Raw genomic sequence first — 26,126 nt, 5'->3', positions numbered from 1 at the left:
GCCATCGGCGCCCTTCCCTTGCCACTGACCACATGTGACCACTCTGCAGGAAGAGCATCGTGGGCACAGAGTCCAGGGCTCTTAGCTGCAGAAATAGTAGTTTATTGACAGGGCAGCTTTCCCAGCCTGCTGCTGCCCACCTGTGCTTGAGTTGGATCCTACAGAAAGCGGTTCTTCAGGTCCAAGTTCATGGGGGTGGGCAGAGATGCAGCCGTGCTCGCTCATTAAAAGACAGTTCCTAAGGATTCCTAGAGGCTCTGGCAGGTATTGGCTCAGCCACACCTGGGTGCCCACAACCTGGCCAGGGGCCACTGGGGTCTCACAGTTTTAGATGTGAAAGGTGAATCTGTGAGGCCGGGGTCAGCCTGGGGGCCCTTGGAGGTCACGGCCCAGGTGAGGAGGTGTCGAGAGGCAGGGACGCAGTGCTAGGCTGGACGGTGGAAGAGGCTGCCTGTCCAGAGCCTCCTCCTGAGCTCCTGCCACAGTAGCTGCCGCTCCCGCTGAGCACCCTTCATGACACCACTGTTCTCCTGGGCTCGGCGGGACAGGTAGGGCAGCACCTCCATCACGGGGCCATAAGGCACGTACTTGTACACGGGGAAGCCAGCCTGGCCTGCACACAGGAGCAGAGTGGTGAGTCCTGCCCCGGTGCCCCACCCACACCCCCCAGGGAGGCCCAGCTCACCCAACGGGAAGCTGATCTGGTCGCACATGCCCAGAAGCTGTCCAAAGTACACCTGGCGATCGGCGGGGTGCAGGCCCAGCTCCTCCATCCTGTGAACAGATGAGCTGGCGGTAAGTCCCTCTCTCCACTCCCCAGGTCACCACTTACTGGATAGATTGTAGATACACTCTGTCCTGCCTGGACCAGGGCTTTACCCTGCTGTCCTACCTCAGCCCATGGCCACCAAGTGCCCTCCTTCCCCAGCCAGCCGCCCCCTTTTGCTGTGCTTGCTCCCCAATGGCCCCTCCCCTGCTGCCCACCTTGACCCATTGAGGCCAACCCAGTGGCTGGCACTTGGTGTGGTCCCGGCAGGCTCTCAGCCCTCCCACCATCCCCTTCTCGATCCCTCAGTTCCACTGCCATCTTCTCAGTCCCCCACGGCTGACCCCGCCTCCAGCCACTCATCCTCCCCTTGCTGGCTGCCCTGTGCACAAGGCAGCCGCTAGCCACTAGTGGCCACTGAGCCTTTGGAAAGCGGCTGATCTGAACTGAGATGCGCTGCAAAGTATCAAACACATGTGGGCTTCTGAGGACTTCGTGTGAAAACCATGCAGAGTATCTCCCTGGTTTTCTGAAAACATCTTTAAAAGGTACTATTTTGGATATGCTAATTGAAATTATTTTTGAAACTAACTTCATCTCCTTTTATGTAACATGGCTATTGACACATTTGGAATTAATAGATGTGGCTCAGTGGAAACAAATCTGACTCTGTCCATGAGGACCCAGGTTCAATCCGTGGCCTCACTCAGTGGGTTAAGGATCCGGCATTGCCGTGAGCTGTGGTGTAGGTCACAGACGCAGCTCAGATCTGGCGTTGCTGTGGCTGTGGTGTAGGCTAGCGGCTATAGCTACAATTCGTCCCCTAGCCTGGGAACCTCCATATGCTGTGGGTGTAGCCCTAAAAAAAGACAAAAAAAAAAAAAAATAGATGTGGCTCACATTTCTACTGGTGCTGCTCAGATGTTGGGATAGGGGCCCCCAACTCTGTCTGAACCCTCTCCAATCTCATGCCTCCCCTTATAGGATCCTTTAAAAAATTCCCAGTTTGAAATATCTATGTATTGATGATTCCTGCATTTTTATCTCTGGCTTCCCACATGCACATATCCACACCTGCACCAGCACTCTGCAGCCTGCCCTGTCCTTCCACCCCCAGGAGTGTGATCAGACTGGGACCTCCTCACACACACCCAGGTACAGGCTGCGCCAGTCCATCCCTGTCCCTGGGCCCCACCCCAGTCTCCCTGAGCACTGCATGCATCTCACACTGCACCTCCACACAAGGGCCGTCCCACAAACCATTTCTCTCCTTCCCCCAGGGCTGGGCTCCAGGGTTGGGGCCACAGTCTGCACCATGTATCCAGCTGATGGTCTCTGTCCCCCATGAGAATATGAACCCCATGAGAGCAGAGCTGCCACTGTCTTGGCACCTGCTGGCCATGGGGACATCACGTGGTGTCCTGCAAAGACTGCCCCTGCCCCTCCCCTGCCAGCCCACCCATGTGACTGCAGCTTCTCCCAGGAAAGAGGGAGGCTCTAACTATCCAGTCAGCGATATCCAGGCTGGGCACGACTTCCTTTGGCCAGCAGAACGATAGCAAATGTGATGTGGGCAGAGGCTGGCCCCCTCCAGGGCTTCTGGAAGCCTAAAACTGCTCTGTGGAGAAGCTGAGGCTGGCCTGTTGAACACCCAGCATGTCATGCAGTGCCCTTTGCTGCCTCAGCCACAAACAAGGCCATTTAGGGCCAGCCAGACTCCAGCTGACCACAGATGCAGGATGGGTCCCAGGCAAGGCCAGCAGAAGCAGCCTGAAGCAGAGCCCAACTCACACTTCTGGCTCACGGACTATACTGTGTTTAGGCCTCTGAAATGTCATTGGATTGTAACTCAGAGGTAACATAGGCTATCTGACCAAGGTCCCTGGTGTGAGGCATCAGAGGGCCACATGGCTTTCCCTGGGAAGACCAGCCTGAGCTGTTCGGGCTCTGCAGCCCCTGAAGCAGGTGCACAGGCCCTTGACCTGTGCAACCCAGCCCCTCCCAGGACAGCAGTATTTGTAGAGCCTGATGCGGGCCCTGGAGGCTACAAGAGGGGAGAGTGCTCAGCTGGCACTCAGGAAGGGGAGCTGTGTCCAAGGCAGGAGGCCCCCGCAGCCAAAAGGGGGAGGGCAGACATGCTCCCAGTGGTGAGATCTGGAAATCTGGGAGGCGGGAAAGAAGCCCTGAGGGCAGGTTATACCTTTAGACATTTCACTGTCCTCACCTAGTCAGTCTGAGTGGACTAGCCTCTGACCCAACTTTAAATGTGAGGTGACAACCACAGGCTGCTGAGATCAGGATCAAACCTAAAGAGGCAGGCACTGCCATGCAAGGGCAGGGGCAGGGGCCTCTGTGCACATCACCTGGGGAGGACCCTGGTACCAGAGGGACCAGCTTCATCAAACTTCCATCACAGGATTGTATTTGTAAGCCTAAGTGAAAGCCAGCTTTTTAAATGTGCAACTCAAGCCTGCTTTCCTTCAAAAGTCAAAGAAGCCAGAACTAGTCTTCCCTGAACGCAAAAGGTGGGAGATGAGTGCCCAGAGAGCACTCAGGGATAGAGAAGGACAGCAGAACATCCCACCCAGCCAGGTTGCCAGTTGGACCCATCCACCCCCAAAAGGAAACAGCCTGACCCTGACAGAGCACCTCCCTACAGCCTGCGCTCCACCTGGGCACCCCTGGGGCTTCCTGTTCCCAACAAGGATGGCTGTAAGTGCACAGCGGTAGAAATTGTGGCTTTCAGTTGCAGTTTCAGGCTGTAAAAAAGCAGCCCCAGCACAAGAAGGACAGGAGAGCATTAATGAATGGTTTGGAGACCAGAAGCAGCCCTCCAAGAGCCCGTGGGCAGCATCCCCTGCACCTTCACTACTTGGCTCAAGCCCAGGGCTCAGGGTGCCTCCCTTGCTCCTGGGAAAGGATAGGGCCAGCAAGGCTGCCACCAGCCCAGCTCCTCTGAGAGAGGGGGCGGTGGGGAGCTAGGACCCCTGGTGTGGTCCACTTTAGGTTAGGGTATGAGATAAAAGACTACTGGATATTTAAGAATTTATGTCACCTTATTCCTATATCTGACTTGTAAGGATGCTCCATGGGACAATTGTTTTTGAGGGTTTAGGGGGTTTTTTGTTGTTGTTGTTTTTGTTTTGTTTCTGTTTTTTGGTTTTTTTGTTTTGTCTTGTTTTTTTGCTTTTTAGGGCTGCACTCATAGCATATGGAAGTTCCCAGGCTAGGGGTCAAGTTGGAGCTGGGACTACTGGCCTACAACAATAGCAGCCCACAGCAATGCAAGATCTGAGCAGCATCTGCAACCTACACCACAGCTTATGGCAGTGAAGGATCCCCAACCCAATGAGTCAGATTCATTTCCACTGCACCACAATGGGAATTCCCACCATGGGACAGTTGTTTATAGAGAAAAGAGTATATTAAATTCCAAACACAGTTTAAAACATTATGAGAAACTGTTTATAAGTGAGGCGGCAACACATCAGGTGGGAAAGGGTGGGGCCTACCTGCGCAGCGTGAAGTACACAGTGTCCTCGTTGTGCGAGGCGACCATCACTGCTGCCCTGGCATTGTGCTTCAGCTCCTCAAGGACATAGTTGAGGCACCTGGAGAGAGTGACACGTGAGCTGGGCCTGGACAGCCCCTGCAGGGCAAAGGCCACAGGCAGGCCAGGTGGAGGGTCATCCAGCAAGCACTTCCACCACAGGGACCCACGGGGCAGGCGCAGGGCCTCAGAGGAGCACCTGACCCCTCAGCTGGGGCTGCACATCCAGCAGGACTGAGGCACAACATGAGTGTGCCCCCAGGCCATGCAAGGAAATGAAAGGCTTGGGGGGCAGGGCCTCCCTGTCATGGGGCTCAGCTGGCAGCGAGGACAGTTGGCAGGGTGTGTGTTCTCTGACCCACAAACTGCACCTCCAGGAACCTCTCCTGGGAGTACCACAGACAGGAATGAGGTCATGACCATGCAGGGCACCCCACCAGCGAGCTCAGAGCCAGCTTATGACCACGAGCACCCTTGCTGGCCCACAGGGTAACAGGGGTTGCACGCCGACCTACAGGATCCGGACCCAACGGTACATGGACATGTGGGCCCAGGGGCCCATGCACAGATGCACAAGGCCCTGGAAGGAAGCAGGGTATGGCCGGGAGCCCATGAGGGGAACACATGTTATCCCAGAAAATAGATGAGGTCTATCCCTGCTTGTGACACAACTGCTACTATTAACAACCAGGTGCACAACAGTGGGCAATCCTGGCGTGGGATTCAAAACCTGCCATGTAGGACGGGCTGCTGGGGCACAGCTGTGGTCCTCAGCATCACTAGAGCAGACTGGAGCCCCTGGACAGTTCAGTGTGGTTGAGTAGATTTTCTATATTTTGAAAACGCCTTAATGGTTTTGGAAAAAGTAAAACAAAGGCAGAGGAAGTACTGGTTCTGGCCCAGGGTGGTCCCCCCTTTGGTCAGCTTCAGTCCTTCACCTGAAAGGGCTCACTCCCCTCCCCAGAAAGCTCTGAGGCCAAAGAGGGCAGCGCACCTGTGGTACATGGCATTGGTGGCCTCATACGTGGGGTTGATAGGGTCCTCGTAGCCAATCTCTAGGGCGCGGGCACGTTCCTGGGCCATGTATGCACCACGCACCAGCTTGGCCCCAAAACACCACCCCTCTCGACGAGACAGCTCCACATCCAGGGTGACATTGTCATAGGCGTCCTGTGGGGCCCGGGCCAAAAGTTGAGGACAGCCAGGAAGGGCCCCTCCAGCCTGTGTCCCCTGGGGCTTCCCCAGTGTGTAATCAGCAGGGACACCAGGGCCAGCAGCTTGGAGACTCTGGTGTTGCCTCAGGCTGACTTGGGAGCAGGGAGCACTGTAAGCTGTCAGCACCTGCCTGGACCCCGACCTGCCCACTTCCCCTTGTCCCCATGGCCCCAAAACCCACCCCACCCCGAGTCCTCCAAACACCCTGCTGGTCCCCAAGCAGCCAGCCAAGGTTTGTGCTCAAGGATCCTTCCCCTGGGCTCCCTGAGGACCACACACAATTCTGGGGAGGGTCCCAGAGCCTTCATCACCTCCTTAGAAAAAACCAAGCTAAAAAAGGCCAGAGAAAATAGTCACTCTCAAAACCTGAGGATTATGGCACGTTTGGTGGATTCTAAGAAAGCTCCTTCATTTTCCTCCACCCCTTCAACACTGGCCTGGCCACAGGTCCCGGGACCACCTGGTGGCACACCTTCAGGTAGCACTGGTACGTGTTGAAGATGAGTGGCTTCTCCACGTTGAATCTGCGCTGCATCTCCAGAGTTAGGCGGCTGATGGCTGGCTGGAAGTATGTCTGCTCTGCGTCCACCATCAGCCGCACGCCTGCCTCGCTGGCTTTCTGAGGGGTGCAGGGGTAGGAGAGGAGGTTCGTCTGGGGCTTAGGTGAAACAGGTGCCCCCCCACCCCAGGCACATCCCAGGGTCCTTAACCTTGGCCAGGACATCCATCCTCTGCAGCATCCTCGTCATCTGCTGCTCCTCCTCCTCCGTGAACTGTGACAGCAGAGGTTCCAGCTGTCCCGTCTGAGGGGGGGAGGGCAGTCAGGCCACAGCAGGGCTCCAGACCTGGGCTCTCAGGGCCAGCACTCCCACTGCCCATGGGCATCCTCCCGCCCCCAGGTGCAGGGCCTACCAATGCCAGCAGCCAGGGCCCAGCACCAGCAGCCAGGGCCCACCCCTCCTCTGCCCTGTTTAAGGTCAGCATCCTGCCCAGAATCCGGCCAGCCACACAGCACCCCAGAACCACACTGCCCCCAGCGCACTCTCCTTCACGGGGCTGGCTGTCCCAGACCAGGCTTCCACCAGAGCCTGCTCCCACAGCTTCCCCAGGATCCACAGGATGGGTTCCCCTTCTGCTCCCACACAAAGCTCAGAAGTCACCCTGACCCATCCAATCAGCAGGGAAGCCTAGCCCCTGGCAGGGAGAGGACTGGAGGGAGATCTGTGCCTATAGTCAGACGGCACCAGCTGTGCAGCCCAGACATGCTACAGGGGTATGGAGGCATCAGCCCTAGATGGTAGCTTTTGGGGGGCTGGGTGGTCAGCAGTGGGTACCCACCCTGCAGGCCCATGTCGCACTGGGGCCTCGGGTCACCTGGCTGCCCCACTAACACTGCCCGGCACTCCCAGTAACCTTAAGCCCACCCCTCTCAGGGCCACAGTTGTCAGGCTGGGGTTTGCAGGAAGCAGCGCCTGTGGGATGCTTCTCAAGGCACCTCTCTGCTCCCTCTCATCCCAGCTCAGGGGTGGTTCCAGACACGAACACAGAGGCCCAGTCAGGCTCCAGGGGCAGGCGGAGCCCCCTTTTCTCCCCTGAACACAGCCTGGTCTCATGGCTCCCTTTTAAGAAATGGTACTGGCAGACATGGCAGCGTGGAACTTCTGAGACTCCACTAGGAAAGGGGACAGCTTCTGCCTGGCTTGTGGGGATACACATGCTGGGGACCCAGCACCACTCTGAGGAAGCCCTGGCCATGGGAGCGGGGAGCTGTGTGATATCCCTGCGAGAACTGTGAGGCAGGGGGACGGATACACTGATGCATGGCATGGGCAGCGTCACCTGCATGTTGGGGACTACCAAGTGCTTGGAGAGCTCGGTCCTGCTGTCGATGAGGCTGCCCCAGTCCAGCAGGTCCAGGGTGCTGCAGGAGAAGGCACATTAGTATGCTGGCCACAGCACTTCCCTGCACGGACACATGGTTTCCCGAGGCTGCTCGGATCTGCTTCAGGCCCAGGCCCCAAACCAACCCCTTCCCTGAAGGAGCACCCCCAAACCACCCCCCCTGCAAAGCCTGCCTCATGCTCAGTTCTGAAAGATGTAAAATGTGAACTTAGTCCTCTGTTTAAAAAATGGAGGAGTTCCCCATCGTTGTTCAGCAGTGATGAATCCGACTAGTATCCATGTGGGTGTGGCTTTGATCCCCGGCCTCACTCAGTGGGTTAAGAATCTGGCATTGCTATGAGCTGTGGTGTAGGTCACAGACGCGCCTCAGATCCCACACTGCTGTGGCAGTGGTGTACACTGGCAGCTATAGCTCCAATTCCGCCCCTAGCCTGGGAACTTCCATATGCCGAGGGTGCAGCCCTTAAAAAAAGGACAAAAAAATAAAAATAAAAAATGGAATCCAGAACACAAATATTACAACAGGGCGGCAGCAGCGATGAAAACCTGGGGCATGCACTGAGACCAGCACAGGCAATGTCAGGCTTGGGGAAGAGCAGAGCATGGGAGACCAGGCAGGAGAGGATGGCCCACTGCCACCAGTCCTCAGCCCCTCGCAATAAGATGGGGCTCCTCCAGGATCTCACTGCCTTTACCTTTCACCTGCCTTCCAGGGGGGCCTGGGGATGGCTAGGTATGGTACCCTTACTCCAGAACCCAAGTAATTCCGTAAGATGCCCCATGGTTTGAGGGTGCCCCCCCAGCTGCAGAGCTTGTCTGGACAACATCCAGCTCTGTCACCTCCCACTGGGCATCTCATGGGGGCAGGTCCCTTGGTCTGGTCATCCCAAGGCCCATGCCCTGGAGGAGGGTGACCAGGAAGAGAAGCAGCTGCTGGGGCTCAGCCAGAACCTTGGCTGAACCAGGGCAGCCATTCCTGAACTCTCTCAGCCAGGAGGTACTCTTACCCAGACACGCCCAGGGTCTCCACGGTGAACCAGTTCTCAATCTCAGTCCTGGGCGCGATGCCCATCTTCACCACACTTTCCTTCAGAAGTAAGAAGCGGCTGTCACCCACCCCACTGGTCTGTGACACTCTGCTGCTATTATTACCCAGTACGGAGACCAAGCTGCAGTTCTGCCTTGTGTTTCTGCTCCACGGATGGGTCTCTCCTGCCTCACCCCATTGCCCATCCCTGTAGCTCAGCAGTACCTGCTACCTGCAGGGGCACTCCCTCCACCACCCAGCAAACTCTCCACCTCGGCTCAGCCTCCTCCCCACCCACCCAGCAGCAGGCCCTAAGCAGCTCTGGAACCCACCTTGGACAGTCTGGCCAGTTCCTGAGCAGGGCTCCTCCCCAGCCTACCCACTTACACCCTCAGGGCAGGGCAGCCCTACCTGCAGTGCAGCCACCTCCAGCTTCGTGTCCATGGCATCCAGCCCTGCCTTGCCCTGCTCTGCAGCCATTTGGTGGAAGAACCTTCTCCACTTGGTCAGCACATCTGAGAACTGCAGCTGCAGATGGGGGCCTGAGCTGCCAACTCTGGAGCCCATAGCTCCCTACCCCCAGGGCCCTGGGCAGCCCATGCCTCTCCCCTCCCACCTGCCCGCCTGGCTCCCAGTGCCAAGGCACTGCCACACGCACCTTCACTTCATGCTCATAGCATCCCCATGTTCTTACAAACGCTCTGCAGGTGGAAGGTTCTGACACTTACCAGAAACTGAGGTCTCCCCAGCGCTGTGAGCTTAATGGCTGAGAAGCCATCCTCGCTGGCTCCACCTGTGAGAAGCCAGAAGAAGAGCCATCAGGGCTCCAAGAGGAAGGGGGAACCGGGAGCCTGCACCCCAAATCTGTTCTACTCAAGAGTGTGGACACGTCTGACCAGACGTGAGACAGATGACAGGTGGCTGGCAGAGGCCATTCTTCCCATCAGTTACCTACAACATACTGTACTGGGCCTACCTAGCAGACAGGCCACCAGGGAGGTTGAATGATCCTGTCACCAAAACAGATGGTGCAGTGGCTCCAGCACTTCCACTGCCTTCCCCAGCCAGGCCTGAGCAGGCCCATAATGACCATGCTTCCTGGGCAGGCTGCTTGGCTCCCAGCAGCAGCTCCTGTGGTTAGCTGGCAGTCTCAGTCCCAGGGGGTGGCAACAGGGGGAGAGAGCCCACCAAGAACCCTATGGTCCACCACAGGGCAGACTGCCTATGGGCAGAAGGACAATGAGCCTGCAAACGCCCTGCACGTAGCTGCTCCGGACACCTCACCAGGCGGGGGCCAGTGACTTGGCAGGCCTGTGTTTGCCATGAGGGTTTAGGAAGGCAGTGGGCAAAGGAGCTGGTGAGGCCTGCCCACTCTCCCCCTCCTGTTTCCTCTCCAATGCCACTGGCACCGGGGGCTGCCCCTGGGGGTCAGAGAACACAAACGCCCAGCAGAGCACAGGCTAGAGACAGAAGGCACTCAACCACCACACCCATCTCTCTCCTCTGGCTGCTAGAAGCCCAGGACGTACATCTTTGCTTCTGTGTGGGCCGTCCTGTGTATCTCCCCCAGGCAGAGCGGGCAGGAAAGCAAGACACCCCTTGCACTGGACGCTGGGCAGCCAAGCATCTGCCTGGCCACCTGGGGCATGCCCAGTGCTGCTCCTAGGAGGTGGCTTCCTGGCGCTGCTCACTCCCATTCCTAAAAGTGATCAGAAGGCCTGGGCCCCCCAATAGGTGGGCTGCTGGGGACCTGGAGGGTCTGAGACTAAAGGAGGCTGAGCCTCTGTGACCACCCCCCTCAGGTGCTCCCACCCAGAGGCCACATGGGAAGAATTCTCTGTGAAGGAGGATGGGGCACCAGCTCCCAATAGCATAGCCTTAGCAAGGGCAAGTGCTGGCTGGAGTGCCCATGTGGTGCAGCAGGTTAAGGCTCTGTTGTTGTCACTGCTGTGGCGCAGGTTTGATCCCTGGCCCAGGAACTTCCACATGCCACAGGTATGGCCAAAAACAAAAGCCAAGTGCTGGGTGACAAGAGACAAGCCCCTGCCTGGGACTGGGGGCTGCTCAGCTCACTGACGGGTCACATCTGGGCCCTAGTTCGTTGAGGGAGAGGGCTGCCCTCCTGGGGTCAGCGGGACCCCTCAGGACAGAGCTGGAAATGGTGTGACCCCAGCACAACCGAGCCCAGCCCATGGCTCTTGCATGTCACCCCAGGCCATCCTCACAACCATCCTGGGCCCCAAGATGGGGACAGAGCCCTGAGCAAACTCCCCTGCCCTCACCCAACCTCGCATTCGCCCTCTAGCGATTCCATGTGCTGGGGCTCAGCCCAGGCTGGGCCTGGCGGGTGGGGGCCAGAAACAAGCGGGGCCCCACCTGATGCCTCGATGCAGCGCAAGAACGTCTCCATGTGGCTGTCGCACCTGGCCTCGTTGGCGTAGAAGTAGGTGCGGGCACTGACGACGCCGTCCCTGCGGTCTCCAAACGCCCGGTGGGCCTGGAACTGCTTCTCCCTCTTACTGGTGCCTAGAGAAGGGGCACAGGCCTGAGCACCCACTCGGTCCCTTCTCCACCCTGACCCCAAGGCCACTGCCTGCACTACTTCCCACTCCCTGCTTCCCAAACCCATCTGCCCTAACCCCACTCTTTCTTCTGCCTGGCATGTGACAAACCCAGACCAGAACCCAGGTCCACTGAGGGCCAGGTGGACAGGGCCCCTGGGGAGAGCTGGGAGGATGTGGCAGCCACTCAGAATGATGGCCTGGGTGCTGGGGCACAGGAAAGAGCCACAGCAACATCCCTTGGTCCCAAGGATAGCCTGTGTCCCTGAAACCAGGTCTCCTGAGCCAGGGGTGCTCATGTGGTGGGGAGAGTTTGGTCCTGAATGGCTGCCTCTTACTCACCATGGCCATCCCTCTCCACTGCCGAGGTACAGGACCTGTGGGGGGACAAAGAAGGTGAGGGTCAGGGTCACACCACTTCGGGCACAAGTGACAAGCATGTCCCATGTAGGAGGCACAGGTGGGAGGAAGCTAGAGGCTGGGCCTTGACCCTGACAGAGGAGAGCTGATGAGGAGGACAGGGTCACCTGGCCAGGTAAGTGACTCCCCACCCCAGCAGTCCCAGGCCTCCAGGGTCACCTCCTCTGAGCCTTGCATCAGGACCCACCCTACAAGCCCTATACCCTGGAGAAGCCTGGGTCTGCCCACATGCCATCCCGGGGGGACCCCCTCCCTCCAGTGGGTGAGGAGGAATAAAGGCTACACAATCCGCTGTCGGGTACATCCTCTTTCTTGTGAGAAAAAGGCTGGGCCATGGCCAGTCAGGGCTGAGGATGCCAGAGACAGGAAGCCCCCTGTGCTCAAGATCCCCAAAGTCCAGGAGCAAGACCCCCTTGCTCCACCCTCCTCCTATATTCCGTTCCTGCCCTGGCACAGGGCCAGCCCCACCACCTCCTGGGCCCCTCAGGATTGATTGCAAATTGGCGAACAGAACATTTTTTTTTTTTTTTTTTTTTTTTTTACTGCCCCATGACACATGGAGTTCTCGGGCCAGGGATCAGATCTGAGCTGCAGTTGCAACCTAAGCCTCAGCTGCGGCGACTCTGGATCCTTAACCCACTCTGCCCGGTCAGAGATTGAACCCATGTCCCAGTGCTCCCTCCCAAGAAGCCACCAATCCCGTTGCACCACAACAGGAACTCCTAGGATTTTCTTTTTTCCTTTTTTTCTTTTTGTCTTTTTTTAGGGCTGCACCCACAGCATATGGAAGTTCTCAGGCTAAGGATCCAATCAGAGCTGCAGCTGCCGGCCTACAGCATAGCAACAGCAACACCAGAACCAAGCAGCATTCACGACCTATACCACAGCTTGCGGCAATGCTGGATCCTCGACCCACTAAGCAAGGCCAGGGATTGAACCTGCATCCTCATGGATATTAGTTGGGTTCTTAACCTGCTGAGCCACAATAGGAACTCTCCCAGAATCTTTTTTAAATGCAAACCCAGCCCTGGCTATCAAACCCGAACAAACCCCAGTCAATCCGAGGCCACTTGGGGAGTGGGCATCTATAAGGCCAGGCCCAGGCCCCCCAGCTGTGGCCCACTGAGGTGAAGGCATGACAAGACACCCACTGCCTGCACTGAGGCAGGGGCTTGGTCCCAAGGCCCATATCTGGTAGGTAACGTCCTCCATGACAGGACACCATTATCAGGAAGCCCCCACAGCTGGCTCTCTACCGCCCCCAAGCCCCATCCAGGCTCCAAAGGCACAGGGAAGCCAGCCAGTCGCACGGCTGCATGGTTGGGGGGCAGGGGCCAATCCTAGAGCAGAAAGTACTTAGCAGGGACCAGGCCTGGCTAGTTGGTCACAAGGAGACAAAGATGGCAGTTACCAGACTCTGGGGGGAAGAGGGGGTCATCTCACTATGGAGAGAAGAAAAAGCACTCTGTTAACACACATGCGGACACATGTGCATGGCCCAAGACGAGGTGGGCATGGAGAACACCCAGGGGCAGAAGGGGGCAGTGGGAGCTAGCGGGGGGTTTGCAGAAGCAGCAGGAAGACCCTGACCATCCCCTCAGCTACCTCCAAGCTCAGCTCTGGGTCAGGCAATTTGTTGGCTGGACGCCTTTTAGAAAAAAGCGGAAAGAGAGGGGAGACCCTGCCAGCTGCCCTCACACCAGCTCTGCCCTAGTGAAATGCAGGAGACAGGAGGAGAGAGGCCAGAAAAGCCTGCTAGGCCCCCAAGGCCCTGGCCCAGAGCAGCACCCAAGATGCTTGTGCTGCCTTCAGTCTAGGGGAGCCATCTTCACCCTGGGAACCAAGGCCAAGGCTCCAACCAGCACTGGGATTGCACTGCCAGGACAGACACCCTGCCCTCCACGTTGAACCCAGCCCCTCATCACAGCCAATCACCAGGAGGAACCCTAGCCCCATTTCCCATCCCCTGGCTCTCAGCCTGCAGGGGCCCTCTGTGGGTCTCCTCTGCTAGAGTGGCCTCTGCCCTCTAACAAGTATCCTGGGAAACACTGTCTTACCCCATCCCTCCTGTGCCTTCAGCCTTCTGCCTCCTGCTTCCTACCCTGGGGAAGCCCTCCCGGGCCCTCCTCCCAAGGCCGCACCCTTGGGACACAAGCTGGGCCTCTTGCACATGCAGACGTGCCCATCTTTTCTGTGTCTCTTCCAGTCATGCCCAGGGAGCCCCCCCACCTGCACTCTCCCTTCCCCACCCCACTCCTGTGGCCTTAACTTGGGGCAGTGACCTCTGCATCATTTAACAGAGCAGGAATTAGGGGCCTGTGACCCTCCGTTCCCCACATGGGGGGCTCCTGATGGAGAATAACACACAGCATCTCGATGGCATGGGTGTTCAACCAGCACCTGTGAGCCTGGTTTTTCCCTTCAGGCAGGCCCCACCAGACACATGGGCTGCCTGGCAGCAGACCTGGGCATGAGTCCTCAACCAGCCACGGGCATCAGACGGCAGCCACCATGTTAGGATAGGAAGGGACTGCCACTCACGTCCCAAAGCCCACCAGGTGGGACTTCTAAGGCACCTGGGGTGGCCCAGGGTCACAGGCTCCACTGCCAGAGGCAGGGTGAGGCCAGCCTACTTCCCAACGCTCCCCTGCTAAGGAAGCCAGGCAGACTGCCCTGGGAAAGTCTTTTCATACCAGAGAGAGAAAATCCCATTGTGAAACCACCAGCTCTCACCCAGAGCCAATGGGGACACAGCGCATTAGTTATTCAACAAGCAGCCTCAGTGAAGGCTGAAGCCCAGCCCACCTAGGAACTCCAGGGTGCCCAGCAGGAGAACCCCGCCTTCCAGACAGCGAATCACCAGGCAGGGGCTTGGCTCCCAAGGCCAATCCACTGGCTGGCTCGGACGTTCTGTTCCCAGGCAGGAGCCCCATGTGATGCCTCTTCCTCCACCCCCCCACACCCCCCACCCCCCGCTGCCCTCCACTCTCCAGGCTAGAGCAAACACTAGAGCTTGAGGCAGGGCAGGTTACTCATCAAGTTTGTCCCAAGGCTCTGATGGTTGGGCACATCTGGGCTCTGATGGTTGAGCGCAAGCAAGGGCCCAGCCTGGAGGGTACAGATGCCAGCACAGGAACCAGGCCTTTTGCAAAGAAAGGGCTGGTCCTGCCTGGATCTCCCATGAGGCTGCTACCCAGGAAACACAAGGTGACCTGGTCCTTGAATTCTGTCCTATGGCCCAGGAGGGTAGGTAAGGGGGGGTTGCCCATCGTGTCCCCACACTCACTTCCCAGAGAACAGGTCCTGCAGCCAGTTGGTGACCTTAGCAGGAGCCACTGGGCTGGTCTGCCACATGCTCCTGACAGCACATTCCCTTCTCCTCAGACCCCCAGGCAGGCTCCACACCCACCAGGTGAGCCTACCTGCTCCAGGCAAGGGTGGGGGAGTGGGGCGAATCCAGTGGGTCAGGAATTCTGGAAGGGACGTTTCAGCAGAGCAGGAAGCCAGAGCACTTCCCATATCAGAGTTGGCAGTTGTATTTTGTAAACTATTTTGAATTTCAGATAGTTTTCTCAGGTCACAAAAAATTACTCTCGCTTTGTTTCAACCATTTAAAATACAACAGTGATCCTTAGCTTGTAGACTGTTCAAAACCAGGCAGGTTGGGCTGGGGACCACAGTCTGCCAACTCCATCCTCGCCTCTTCTCTGGCCTCCCGCACACAAGGCCATCCTTAGGGGCAAGAACACATCCCCAGGCAGGCCCAGGAGGGCTAAACGGGCTCTCCCGCCAGGCCTGGCCCACCCCCAACACGCTGGGGTTGTAGCAGGTGCACCTGCACAGGCCTTACTCCATCTCCTTGCGCTCAGCCTCCTCGGTGGTCAGGTCCTCCTCCACGCTGTAGTCCAGGATAGAGCCTACACCGAAGGCCCTATTATGCCGAATCAGGGGCCGGATGGACTCCTGGTCCTCGCCAGCCACAAACTGCCCATAGAAGGTCATCTTCATCAGTTTGTCAAACAGCCTTTGCCCCAGAAGCCTCCTGGTGAGATGGAGCAGCTGGAAGGTAAAGGGAAGTGCTGTCCTGGGCCACCCGCCTCCCTGACCACAGCAGCACACCCCTGCTTCCCCGCCCATCACAAAGCCTCTCCCCAGGGCCATATTTGGCTCATGGCTTTGGTTTTACAGTGACACCACCAGAAGCAGCTTGTTTCTCCACTCATTGCAACTGTCCATCACCCACTCCTCATGAGGGTGGCTGGTCCTAGGCGCCGCTCTTGCCTCCCTGCCCTGCATGCTCAGGGTGACTCCAGCAGCACAACACAGTTGCCTGAGCACCACTTGGTGGATAAAGAAGTGACCAGCAGGTCTCTCTGGGAAGAGCAATGGTGTGTTCATAACATCCTCTGCATCCACACCCCTGCGGGTTACACTGGAGAAGAGGAAGATTTGGTGTGACTTTCTAAAAGGCAAGCACCAAGAGTTACCACTGTGGCACAATGAGATCTGCAGTGCCTTGGGAGGGCCAGGAGGCAGTTCCAATCCCCAGCCGGGCTCAGTGGTTCAAGGATCTGGCATTGCCACAGCTGTGGCTTAGGTTGCAACTGTGGTTCAGATCTGATCCCTGGCCCAGGAACTTTATATGCTGTGTGGTGGCCAAAAAAGAAAACAAGAAATAGAAGGCAAGCACCCAGATTTTTCAATATTTGACTCACTGCTTATTCCAAGTCCCTAAACAGTGCCCAGCAAGGGGCCTACCCTCCAGTGGTTGTGCAACAGATGAACATGTGCAAAACTCAGAATGAATGTGAGTTCCACTGGAGCCAGGCCACCATCACCTGGACCAGCGGGGACTCAGCATAGTCACCCAGGCCGTAGCTGACCCGCAAGTCAAGCACATGTGTCCTCGGGAAAGACACTTAGCTTCGTCCTCCAATCATATCCCACCACACCCCAAATTTCTGCCATCCTTCACTCAAGTGTTCCAGGCAGCTGCCTCCTGCCCGGCATAATTCTAGGCTGAATGAAACAGACAAGGAGCTCACCTCCTAGTCAGAAAGAAGGAGGGGAAGGTAACTCCACAGTGATTCAAATGGAGGGTGAGGGGTGCTGGCCAGGGCAGGGTGAGACCTGTTTGCAAGGAGGTGACATGGAACACCTGTTCTGGGTGCAGCCAAGACAGGAGGAACAAGGACAAGGAGGGGCAAGGGAGCAGACCACTGGGAGGACACAGCCATCATGTGTCTGAGAATTCCCGGGTGGCCACTCTTGCCACCTCCAGTTCCAAGACAGGAAAAGCCTAAAGTGTCTCAAATGCAGTGAACAACAGAACCCCACCTCTTTTTGTGAGGACCATCTCTTGGGATCAGGGTCTTAGAGAACAATCTCTGACCTAAGCAAACACATGAGCGACTCACACACCTTTATCCGCCAAGAGTCCCCAGAGCCCACACCCGCTCAAAGGCAGACACACCAGAACTGTGGCTGGTGCTTCAATGAGATGCTTAGGGGCCACACCTATAGGAGCCACACCTATAGGAGCCACACGGTATCCCAGGGGTGAAGGTTTCCAGGCCATCGCTTCTGCCTCATTGCAGTCTCTGTGCAGCGTCTGGTTTTACCGCATCTCATTATTTTTATAAAGAAGAGCAGAAATGGAAAGTGAAAGTGCCAACCTGGGAGACGGCCAGGCCTATGTTGCCTTATAGGAGGTCTGGCCAGAAGTCAGACTGAAGACAGAAAGAAGGAGGGGAAGGTAACTCCACAGTGATTCAAATGGAGGGTGAGGGGTGCTGGCCAGGGCAGGGTGAGACCTTCTTTCTGTCTTCTTTCTTTGCTCCAACAGGCCAGAGCAGCCTCACAGGAAGAAAAGCCAGGTCTTGGACACATCAAAGTTCACCCCAGAGGTAGGTGAGGTGAATCAAGGACCTGAAAACCATCCCTTAGCTCTGGAAAAGGCCTGAGGTCATACATGCCAGTTCTGCAGAAACCCACTGTGTGTGGAAGTGGGCCACTGTCTGCACTTGACCCAGCAAATTTTCCTGACCAGGGCCACATGGTAAATAATTTAGGCTGTGTGTCTGTTGTAACTACCCAACTAGCATGAAAACAGCCCTAGCCAATGCCCATCAAAGGTGGAGGAGCAAGGCTGATGCTGGGATGTGGTCCAGGGGTCATGGGCTGGCGACCTAATGATTCCCAAAGGGAGGCAGGGCTCAAAGGGAACCACAGCGAAGGCTACCGGAGTAACCTCTCACCCTCTCACCCTGGCTAAGGGGAGGCCAGCCAGTCACAGAGGGCTATGGAAGCACCTGGGGCAGGGCTGGCAGTTTTAAGCCAACTCCAGAGCAAAGCAGTCCCTGTAAAACCACCCCCGCATCAGGCATCCCCCAGGGTGGCACTAACTGAGGCCAGGGTGGTCCCACCTCTTCTCCAGAAAGGAGCATCCTTCATGAATTTAGTAACTTGAACTAGAAACACAAACACTCATTTTCATTATAAAAGGCTCCAAGAGATGCCTGCAGAGTGAGGAGGACGGGTAAAGCCGGTTCTCTCCTCCCTAAACCCCCCACCCCCCCAGGGCCCATCCCCCTCTCTCACACACTCCAGCACTGGCTCACACCCAAGCATAGAGCCTTTCATCCTGGAAGACCTGGATTTTCTAAACCCTTCTCAAAAAGAACAGCCTCCTGGCAAGTGCAGGCCCCCCACTGGGTCCTGAGCCAATGCCACAGCTCCAACTGGGCTCCTCCTGCAGGCTGACATTCCCCTGGGCAGGAGCTGCACAGACCTGCACTGACTCAGAAGGAGGAATTCTTGCTGCAGGCCAGAGTACAAGGAGGAGGTACTCTGGTAAGGGGCCCACAACACTGCAGCTGGCCTCTGTCCCAATCCCTCCAGCACCAGGCCCCAAGACCACTGTCACCAGTGGAACAGGTCCCACAGAGGGCAGGCAGAGGACCCAGCACAGTTACTGGGCTTCTTAAGGATGTCCCCAGGGCACACAGGACAGAGAGGAGCCTGGGAGGAGCCTCCTTGCTCCTCCAGGCACCCATGGCACTGGCACTTGTCCCAGGCAGGCACCCAAGGGACAGTGGAGCTGACATGTCCCTCCCACCATCTCCCACAGTACCCCAGGGCCCCAGCTCTGCTAGATTCTCTGATTTTGAACTTGGCCCCCTCAGAGCCACCCAACTTTAGACCTCACCACTCACCCACGTGGCCTCACATTCACCTATGCCCAAGGTGTGGCTCGTTGCTTCTTCCAGATGTCTCCAGAGCCTCTCCCTCAGCCCACATGCCCTCAGCACAGTCTCACTGAGAAGTCAACACCAATGCATGAAAAGCTTTCCAGACCCTCCACATCAACTGGACTCTGACTTTTAAACTGTTCCCAGGATCAGAAGTGACTAAGACACTTCTGCTTTTTACTTCCTCCCAAGCTCTCATACTTTTCTAAATACTGTATTAAAGTTTCAAAGGCTGCATATTCAGGAAAATTCCCAGTTTCCCTCAACACTGTTCAGAGTGGCCACTTCTGGGGATCCCTTGGGTCACGGCTTCCTAGAACTCTGGGGTCCTAGGCTATGAGTCCTTCAACACAACCAAGCTTCCCTGCGGGCGACATGGACAACACTCAATTTTACCTTTTAGGTGAAAATTTAAACTAGTCTTTGTTTGTAGTTGCTAGTAACTGACACAGTAAAATTTAAGGGCCTGAGAGGGAATGCAGGAAACACCTCCCTTCCTGACTTCCCGGCTACAAGCGATGCTCCAGCGACCCTGCTTTCCACTTCGAAACTTCATAGAGGCACCGAGAACCGGCAGAAACGCCCGCGGGGCCCTATCCGCGCGTCCCTCCTGCACACCCCCCCGCCCCCCGCGCACCTGCTCGTGGCGCGCCAGCAGAGCGGGAGAGGCGCAAAGGCGCAGCACCAGCAAGCTTCGCACCAGCTCCCAGCTGCGCCGGCTCCGGTACGCCTCCTGCGTGTTGCCGAAGTCTACAGCGGGTACTGGGGGCCGCGCGGCCTCGGCCGCCCCAAGTCCCCGCTCGGCTTCCGGGCCCGCGGCAGGCTGCTCGCGAGTCGCCGGCGCCGTAGACAGTGGGGCGCGGCGGGGGAGGCCGGAGCGCAGAACAGAGAGTACCCGCCTCAGACCCATGGTTGGGCTTGAGGGCAAGCCGCCGGCTGCTTAAGTACCCGCCGCCGGCCCCGCCCTGCGCTCGGCCCCGCCCCGGCTCTCAGCCCCGCCCGCGTCCTCTCCCTGCCGCACCCTGAGCTTCGAGCTACGCCCTCTACCCAGAGGCTTCATCCCGCGCCTTGCCCAACGGTGCGCATCCACTGGCAGGCCCCGCCCACCAAGGGGCGGCCACGTGCGCCCAGTACCCTGAAAGCCCCGCCTTCTCAGCTGGTGGCCGCACCCCCTAGGAGACCCTGCCTCCTTGGCTGACCGGCCTCCACCTGCACCACTGGAACTCCGCCTCCCACCAACATCGCACAAATGCACGCCTGGGTCTGACTGTAGGTGTGACCTCACTCGGAGCTGACCTCACCCCCCACCTTGCTCACCTGTTTCACCTCATTTGCTGGGTGCTCCACGCATCTCGGTGTCCTGGACACAGTAACCTGTTTGGCACTTTGGAGTGTATAATTGTGGGGTGGTCCTGTGTATGCAGGACGTTGATCAGCACCCCAGGCTTCTAACCGCTAGGTGCCAGGGGCATCTCTCTCCCAGACCTTGCTGATGTCTCCAGGGGGTACCATCTTCACACCCTGCATTGAGGAGGCTTCTAGACTTGGTCACAGGTTTCCTCCTGCCGCCCCCGCCTCCACCCCCGCCCCCCTCCCCTTTGAAGTTGAAAGGGAGACACAGGGGGCAGGTGGTTAAGACCCAGGAGCAGAACTTGGGGATCCCTTCAACAGTTCAGAAACCTAGTTTGCCAAGAGTAGGCCAGCCTTGGCAGCTGGCCATGGTCACCCCCCCATTTCCTTTTCTGGATGAACTTCCTCCTCCCGAAAGCCATTCAGGGACTCCTTGCTGCCACCTGGACAAGACTGTAGGGCTCAGCCTGGCTCATCAGCCCTCTCAGCTAGGCCCTGCCTACACCCACCTTACCTCTCATTGTGTAGGTCAATCTGCTGTCCCTCCCCCTGCACCCAGCTCCTTCCCTCTTCCTCAGGGTCAGCTGGGCACCAACTTGACCTGACAGCTCCCTCTTTTTACACTTGTCTCTGCCTCCTGCTGTGTCCCTCCCCAAATGCCCCACGAGGTGTCTTTACTGAATGAAAGAAGGAGCACCTGTGACGTGGGAAGTTTGATGCCAGGCCCTAGGCTGGTGACTGGGTTGGAGACTCATCCTCCAGGCCCTGCCCTGAGCCCTGAGCCCCCTTGGATCATGCCCAGCCCACACCCGGCACCCTGGCTCCTGCTTTCTATGCAGACACCCCATTGGTGCCATGTCTCTTCTCTGCTGGACACATCAAGCTGGCCTGGGCTGCATTCCCTCAAGAGCATCTGCACCTGTTACCAGGATTGAACCCAGGTCCCCAGTCCTCAGCATTCCCCCCAGGAACACATGTCAAGACAAAGTGCAGCTGAGCAGTTTCGCAGGTACCTGGTGATATACACACCAGTCGGTGTGAGTCTGCGCTCCCAGCCAACACACAGGGCTGGAGCTGAACCCGACTCCAACCCTCCCCACCAGCCTGGTACCATGCTCAGCCCATTTCCAGGATAATCTGGATTTTGTCTGCCCCTGCCAGTGACATCACTCTAATGTGCTTGTTTTAGTGGCCAGAGTGGTGAGGGTACCGTGGCACCACCAGCTGTACCACGGTTCACTGCACTGATAATGAAGAAGGTTGATAATTGTCCACATTTGGCAAAATGATTGCACATGTGAAATGCCAGGTCAGCTCATGGGCTGAACTTCCCGCACATTGTCTCTCCATCTCTGCTCTGACTCAAGAAATAAAGGATAGAGTCTAAGGCAAAACACAGCTGACAAGGTCAAGGCAAGTTCCAGGCCAACCTCACAGAGGAGGCAGCACAGTCATGTGGTGGTCAGTCCACAGGAGTATGTTCAGCCCTGCCTCGTGCGGGGAGGTCGCACTGGGTTCCTCACCTCACGTCAGCCCTGGACCCCTGTCCTCCAGCTCAGGAGGTTGAGGCAGATCTGAGAGGGCCAGACCTCAGGGGACCTGGTCATGTGGCAGTCACTTGCTGGTCAACCCCCCTGAGGAGGGCCAGTCAGCAAGGCCAGGGGCTTCAAGGAAGAAGCAGCCAGGCCACAGACCCTGGTGAGTGGCCAGCCTGGCCATCTCAGGCCCCCCCCCTCTTTGCACATTCCTGTGGTCCAGCTCTTCCCAGAGAGCCTCCTTGAGTTCCTCCTGCGCCCCTTCTCCTACAGACATGCAGTGAAATGTTTGTTTTCATTTCATCCATGAACATGACATTGGCACTCTGTCAAAGTTATTATTTTGCCCTATGCCTCTTCCTGTATTTCCTGAAATATTTGCCTGAATTGTGGCTCCACGTCAGACTCATTGCAATTTATTACATTTTGCTGCTTGCTCTGTACCCATTTGTACTGATATATTTGCTCCATCTGCACACAGAGAATTTCATTCACATTTGTTTAATTTGGGGCTTGTCTTCCTATTATCGGCCTGCACCGAACACAGGCCAGTGTTTGCTCCCCCAGAGCGTAAATTCCCTCATTGGCACATTATCCCTTTATCCTACCCCCTGCCAGCGTTCACAGATTCTGTCCAAGCTCTATTTAACTCTGTGATTTTAGTCATTTTTTTTTCAGAGCTAGTAAAATATGATTGCATTTCCTGACATTAAGATTGCTCAGGCCTAGAACAAGCTACTGTGTTTACGTGAATGTCGTTACGCTTCACTACACTGGCTGCTTTGTGTGGTGACTTTCAATATGTGTGAGGAAAGGCACTCAGGTCCCCCCCGCCCCGTCCCAGATTCTTTCTCTGTGAAATCAAATTGTCTTCTACATGCTGACAAGCATGACAATCACACCCTTCCCCTCGGGGAGTTACGACTGCTGCTCCATTTTATGCAGAGAAAACTGAGGCTCAGAAGGGCAGGACCACCCGCCCAAGGGCCCACTGCAGGATTCGAAGCCAGGGTTACTGTCCCCAGAGTCCTCTTCCACCTTTTCCAGTTGTCAGACTCCATCTGTGGAGCTGGCTGGCACTAGGCGGGGCACCTGCAGGCCAGGGATGCAGGAATGTGGGCCTTGGCCCAGGCTCAGGCCTTGAAAGGGAACGAAGCCCGAGGGACCTGAAGCCTCTGGTGATGGAAGGGCAGGCATGAAGCAGGCTCAAGGCTGGTGGATACACGTGTGTGGCTGAGGTCAGTGAGATGGAGTCCTTCCCTCAAATAGGACAGTCAGCTCGGGGCTCCAGACACCTTTAACAGGACCAAGCACACACACAAAGACTGGAGTAACTTGGCAATGGTAATGGCAGCCCACGGCGACCCAGCTGTGGTTGTGTCCTAGACACACCCCACACGCTGGTACGGGGACTGCAGAGCGAGGACACAGACAGTGGCTTTGGGCCAGGTAGAGGTCCTCTCCCCAGGGTTTTTTGTTTTTGTTTTTGTTTTTTTTTTTTTTTTTGTCTTTTTAGGGCTACACTCACAGCATGTGGAAGTCCCCAGGCTAGGGGTCGAATTGGAGCTGTAGATGCTGGCCTACACCACAGCCAAGCAACACAGCATCTGAGCCAAGTCTGTGACCTACGCCACAGCTCATGGCAATGCCCAATCCTTAACCCACTGAGCGAGGCCAGGGATCCAAACTGCATCCTCATAGATATTAGGATATTAGTTGGGTTCATTACCACTGCGCCACGACAGGAACTCGCTGGGACCTATCCCCTGGGGAAACAATAATAGCAACACTCCCTCAGGATTGCTGCCAAGATTCATTGGGCACTGGGGAGCATCCACTAAACACCTGACAAACCAGGTGTGCTCTTGTCACCTGCACAGGGCACCTTCAAGGTGCAGGGAAATTTCAGGAGACCAGGCCTCCTGCTGGTCAGGAGGGAGCCCCCAGGGACCTCAGCGTTCAGAGATGAGCAGGTTACAGGTGGGGAGTCCCATGTGGAAGGGGATACCCTTCTGGCACTAGTCCTGGAGACACAGACGTGGCAGTGTCCCCTACCCAGGCTTCCTACATGATGAATATTCCCCTGGGGGGTGCTGTCAGGTCACCAAGGACCTGGACCTTGTGGATAGCCAACAGGTCCTGGGCCAAGTCTCATAGGCAAGGCCATCCTGGGAAGCTGTGGCTTTGGTCTCCCTACCTGCAGTCCTCACTGGGTGACACACACACACTCTGTGAGCCTAGGAGGGATGTGAGAGACACACCACATGGTCTTCTGGGGTCACCCAAAAGCCAGGACTCTTGGTGACACTGGGCCAGCCATGCCCTCTCTGCTCCAGCCCGGTGACACCCCAGCCCAGATGGGAACCTCCCTGGGGAACATGACCCGGCTCCTCTAGGGGACCCAGTCGATACCTCCCCAAGGCCAGGGGGCAGGTGTAGGATGGTGCCTGTGATAGGCTGCTTGGGTGGTCTTTGCAGGTGCCCAGGGCCCCGAAATCTCTCAGGGAAGGTGCAGTAGGCAGATATAGGCACCTGTGCCTTTATACACCTGTCTTCTTTGAGCTTATTATTCCTTACAAGCATGTGTGACTTCTGTGATAAAAAAAAAATATATGTTTTAAGTGTGTGAATAATAGCCATAGAAAGAAAAGGCAAAGCAGGGGCTCTGGCTGACGTCCTGGACATTCCTGAGGAGCTGGCCCAAGTCAGGATTACATGACCAGCCCTTCGTGGCTTTGGACCCACATGGCAACTTGCACAGGTGGGACCCACAAGCTCCCTGTCCATGGCAGTCTCTCCCCAAGGAGGGAGGCCCCCAGTGTGTAGGGATTAGCTTGCCCAGAGTCCCCAGGGCCTGGCAGGGCTGTGTGTCCCAAGCCAGCCACTGGCAATGGCCTCGGCACTGGCTGTGCTTCCTGGGCACCTGTGTGGTGACTAGGCAGCTTCCTAAAGGCAACAGCTGAATTGAGATCAGGAAATGCTGGATTGGTACAGGAGAGCTGGGAATTCAGGGGGTGACAGCAAGACCTGGCCCAAGATGAGGAGGCTGGTGGTCCTGCTCTATCAGTGGTTGCAGCCTGAGCATCTTCCAGCCAGCAGGATACCTGGGGGGGAGGGGGCTTGCAGACTGTGCTTCTGACTTCTGACACTTCAGCATAGTGGCTCCCCGCCCTGGCCCCATCTCCCTCCAGCAGTACTGAGTTGTGCCTGGTTCCCCCTGAGCTCTTGTCCCTTACAGCTCCTGAATTGGGGGCACCAAACCACAGCCTCTCCTGGGGTCTGGGCCTGGGGAACCCTCAGGGGCTCCCTGCCCTGGCTGTCCCCCAACAGTAGTTACATCAGAACTTGCACTTGGGTCACTGAGATGGGTTCCCTAGGGTCAGGGACAGGTGGGGGCTGCACACCTGATGACTGAAGGTTCCTCTGCTGCCCCAGCACCTCTCAGGGACTGCAGAGCTGTCTCCCTGGGCTGCATAGAGGCTTTTCAGCCCAAGGTCTCACTGAAGGTCACCTGGCAGCAGGGTCAGTGCAGCACACTGGGTCCTTCGTGGGCTCAGTGTGATGGGGCTTCTGCCAGAGCCCCCTGATAAAGCAGATTTGGGACATCCTTAAATGTCACCACAGGGGCTGAAGGGCTGATGATAACGAGTCTTTTGTGTGCTGGCCACAGGGACATGTGTCCCTGCTTCACAGGGGTGGGGAGCGCCGGCATAGGCAAAGCTGTGTGCCCACAAAGGCCACAGAAAGGGGTGGGAGTGGGGAGAGAACACATGAATGGAGGAAGCAGGGACTGTGGGTGACCTTTGTTTTTTATAGTAGTGTTTTTGTATCGGGATTGCTCTTTTATAAAGTGATGGCATAATTTTTTATGAAAGTAATAATGCCATAAAATAACCCTATAGCTTATTTTGTAAAGCGTAATAATCAAGGCCAGTTGGAGACAGAGATGCAGGCCTCTAAGCCGACCCCTCACCGGTGCCCTTCAACCCAGGTTAGCCAGAATTTTTTGAAGATTGGTTCGCTGGCATGGCTGGTGCTGGCCTGGAGTGTCTCTGAACTGCTGTTCAAGGCCCTCGCTCCTCCCCAGGATCCGCCCCAGTGCTCAGTCAGCAGTTCTGCTCCAGCTGGGCTAGGAGCCTGACTACCCCCAAGGGACGGTGGGACATGCGGGCCCACGTGGACGGGCTCCCGGGGTGCTGTTCACCTGGCTGCCCCTTTCCCAAGTTCTCATAGGAGGTGGAAAGGTGCAGCAGCCTTTAAAGCTGGGGTGGGTCTGGCGCCCCCAGCCCTGTCCCAGCCCCGCCCCCACCCTGTCCCTGCACACGTGCAGCTGCGGCTGTGGACAGTCCCTCAGCTCAACATCGATTTTCCTTCCTTGCTCCGGCCACACTTTGACGTTGGTACGAGCTGTACCTCCAGGTACTCAGCAATGCTGACCTTGGCCTCCCTGCTCCCAGCAGAGCACAAAGCTCTTGTCCTCCTGTGCATCCAGCTGTTCTGGAGAGGCGGACACCAAGGCACAGACAACCCGGCCCCCTTGCGGTCCGTGT

General features: G+C 57.0%; 1 protein-coding gene across 3 annotated transcripts; it reads right to left on the bottom strand.

The window, feature by feature from the left end:
* On the bottom strand, nucleotides 80-19,628 carry LOC110256626 (proline dehydrogenase 1, mitochondrial). 3 transcript variants are annotated; one of them, XM_021072532.1, is made up of 14 exons: nucleotides 19,329-19,628; nucleotides 15,292-15,500; nucleotides 11,364-11,398; nucleotides 10,837-10,986; nucleotides 9,189-9,253; nucleotides 8,872-8,988; nucleotides 8,441-8,520; nucleotides 7,371-7,452; nucleotides 6,242-6,334; nucleotides 6,004-6,150; nucleotides 5,311-5,486; nucleotides 4,279-4,377; nucleotides 686-774; nucleotides 80-613 (listed from the first exon to the last, which is right to left on the bottom strand). In XM_021072532.1, exons 1-14 carry the CDS (start codon nucleotides 19,599-19,601, stop codon nucleotides 426-428), a joined length of 1,803 nt encoding a protein of 600 aa, XP_020928191.1. In that variant the 5' UTR covers nucleotides 19,602-19,628; the 3' UTR covers nucleotides 80-425. The 3 variants fall into 3 exon arrangements, with proteins under 3 accessions (XP_020928191.1, XP_020928192.1, XP_020928194.1); XM_021072533.1 differs by lacking the exon at nucleotides 19,329-19,628 and adding an exon at nucleotides 17,255-19,307 and having other exon boundaries at nucleotides 15,292-16,571; XM_021072535.1 differs by lacking the exon at nucleotides 19,329-19,628 and adding an exon at nucleotides 18,656-19,307.

This window comes from Sus scrofa, chromosome 14 (assembly GCF_000003025.6).
Source record: "Sus scrofa isolate TJ Tabasco breed Duroc chromosome 14, Sscrofa11.1, whole genome shotgun sequence".
NCBI classification, from domain to species: Eukaryota; Metazoa; Chordata; class Mammalia; order Artiodactyla; family Suidae; genus Sus; species Sus scrofa.
This window is presented reverse-complemented; position numbering and strand designations above follow the sequence as displayed.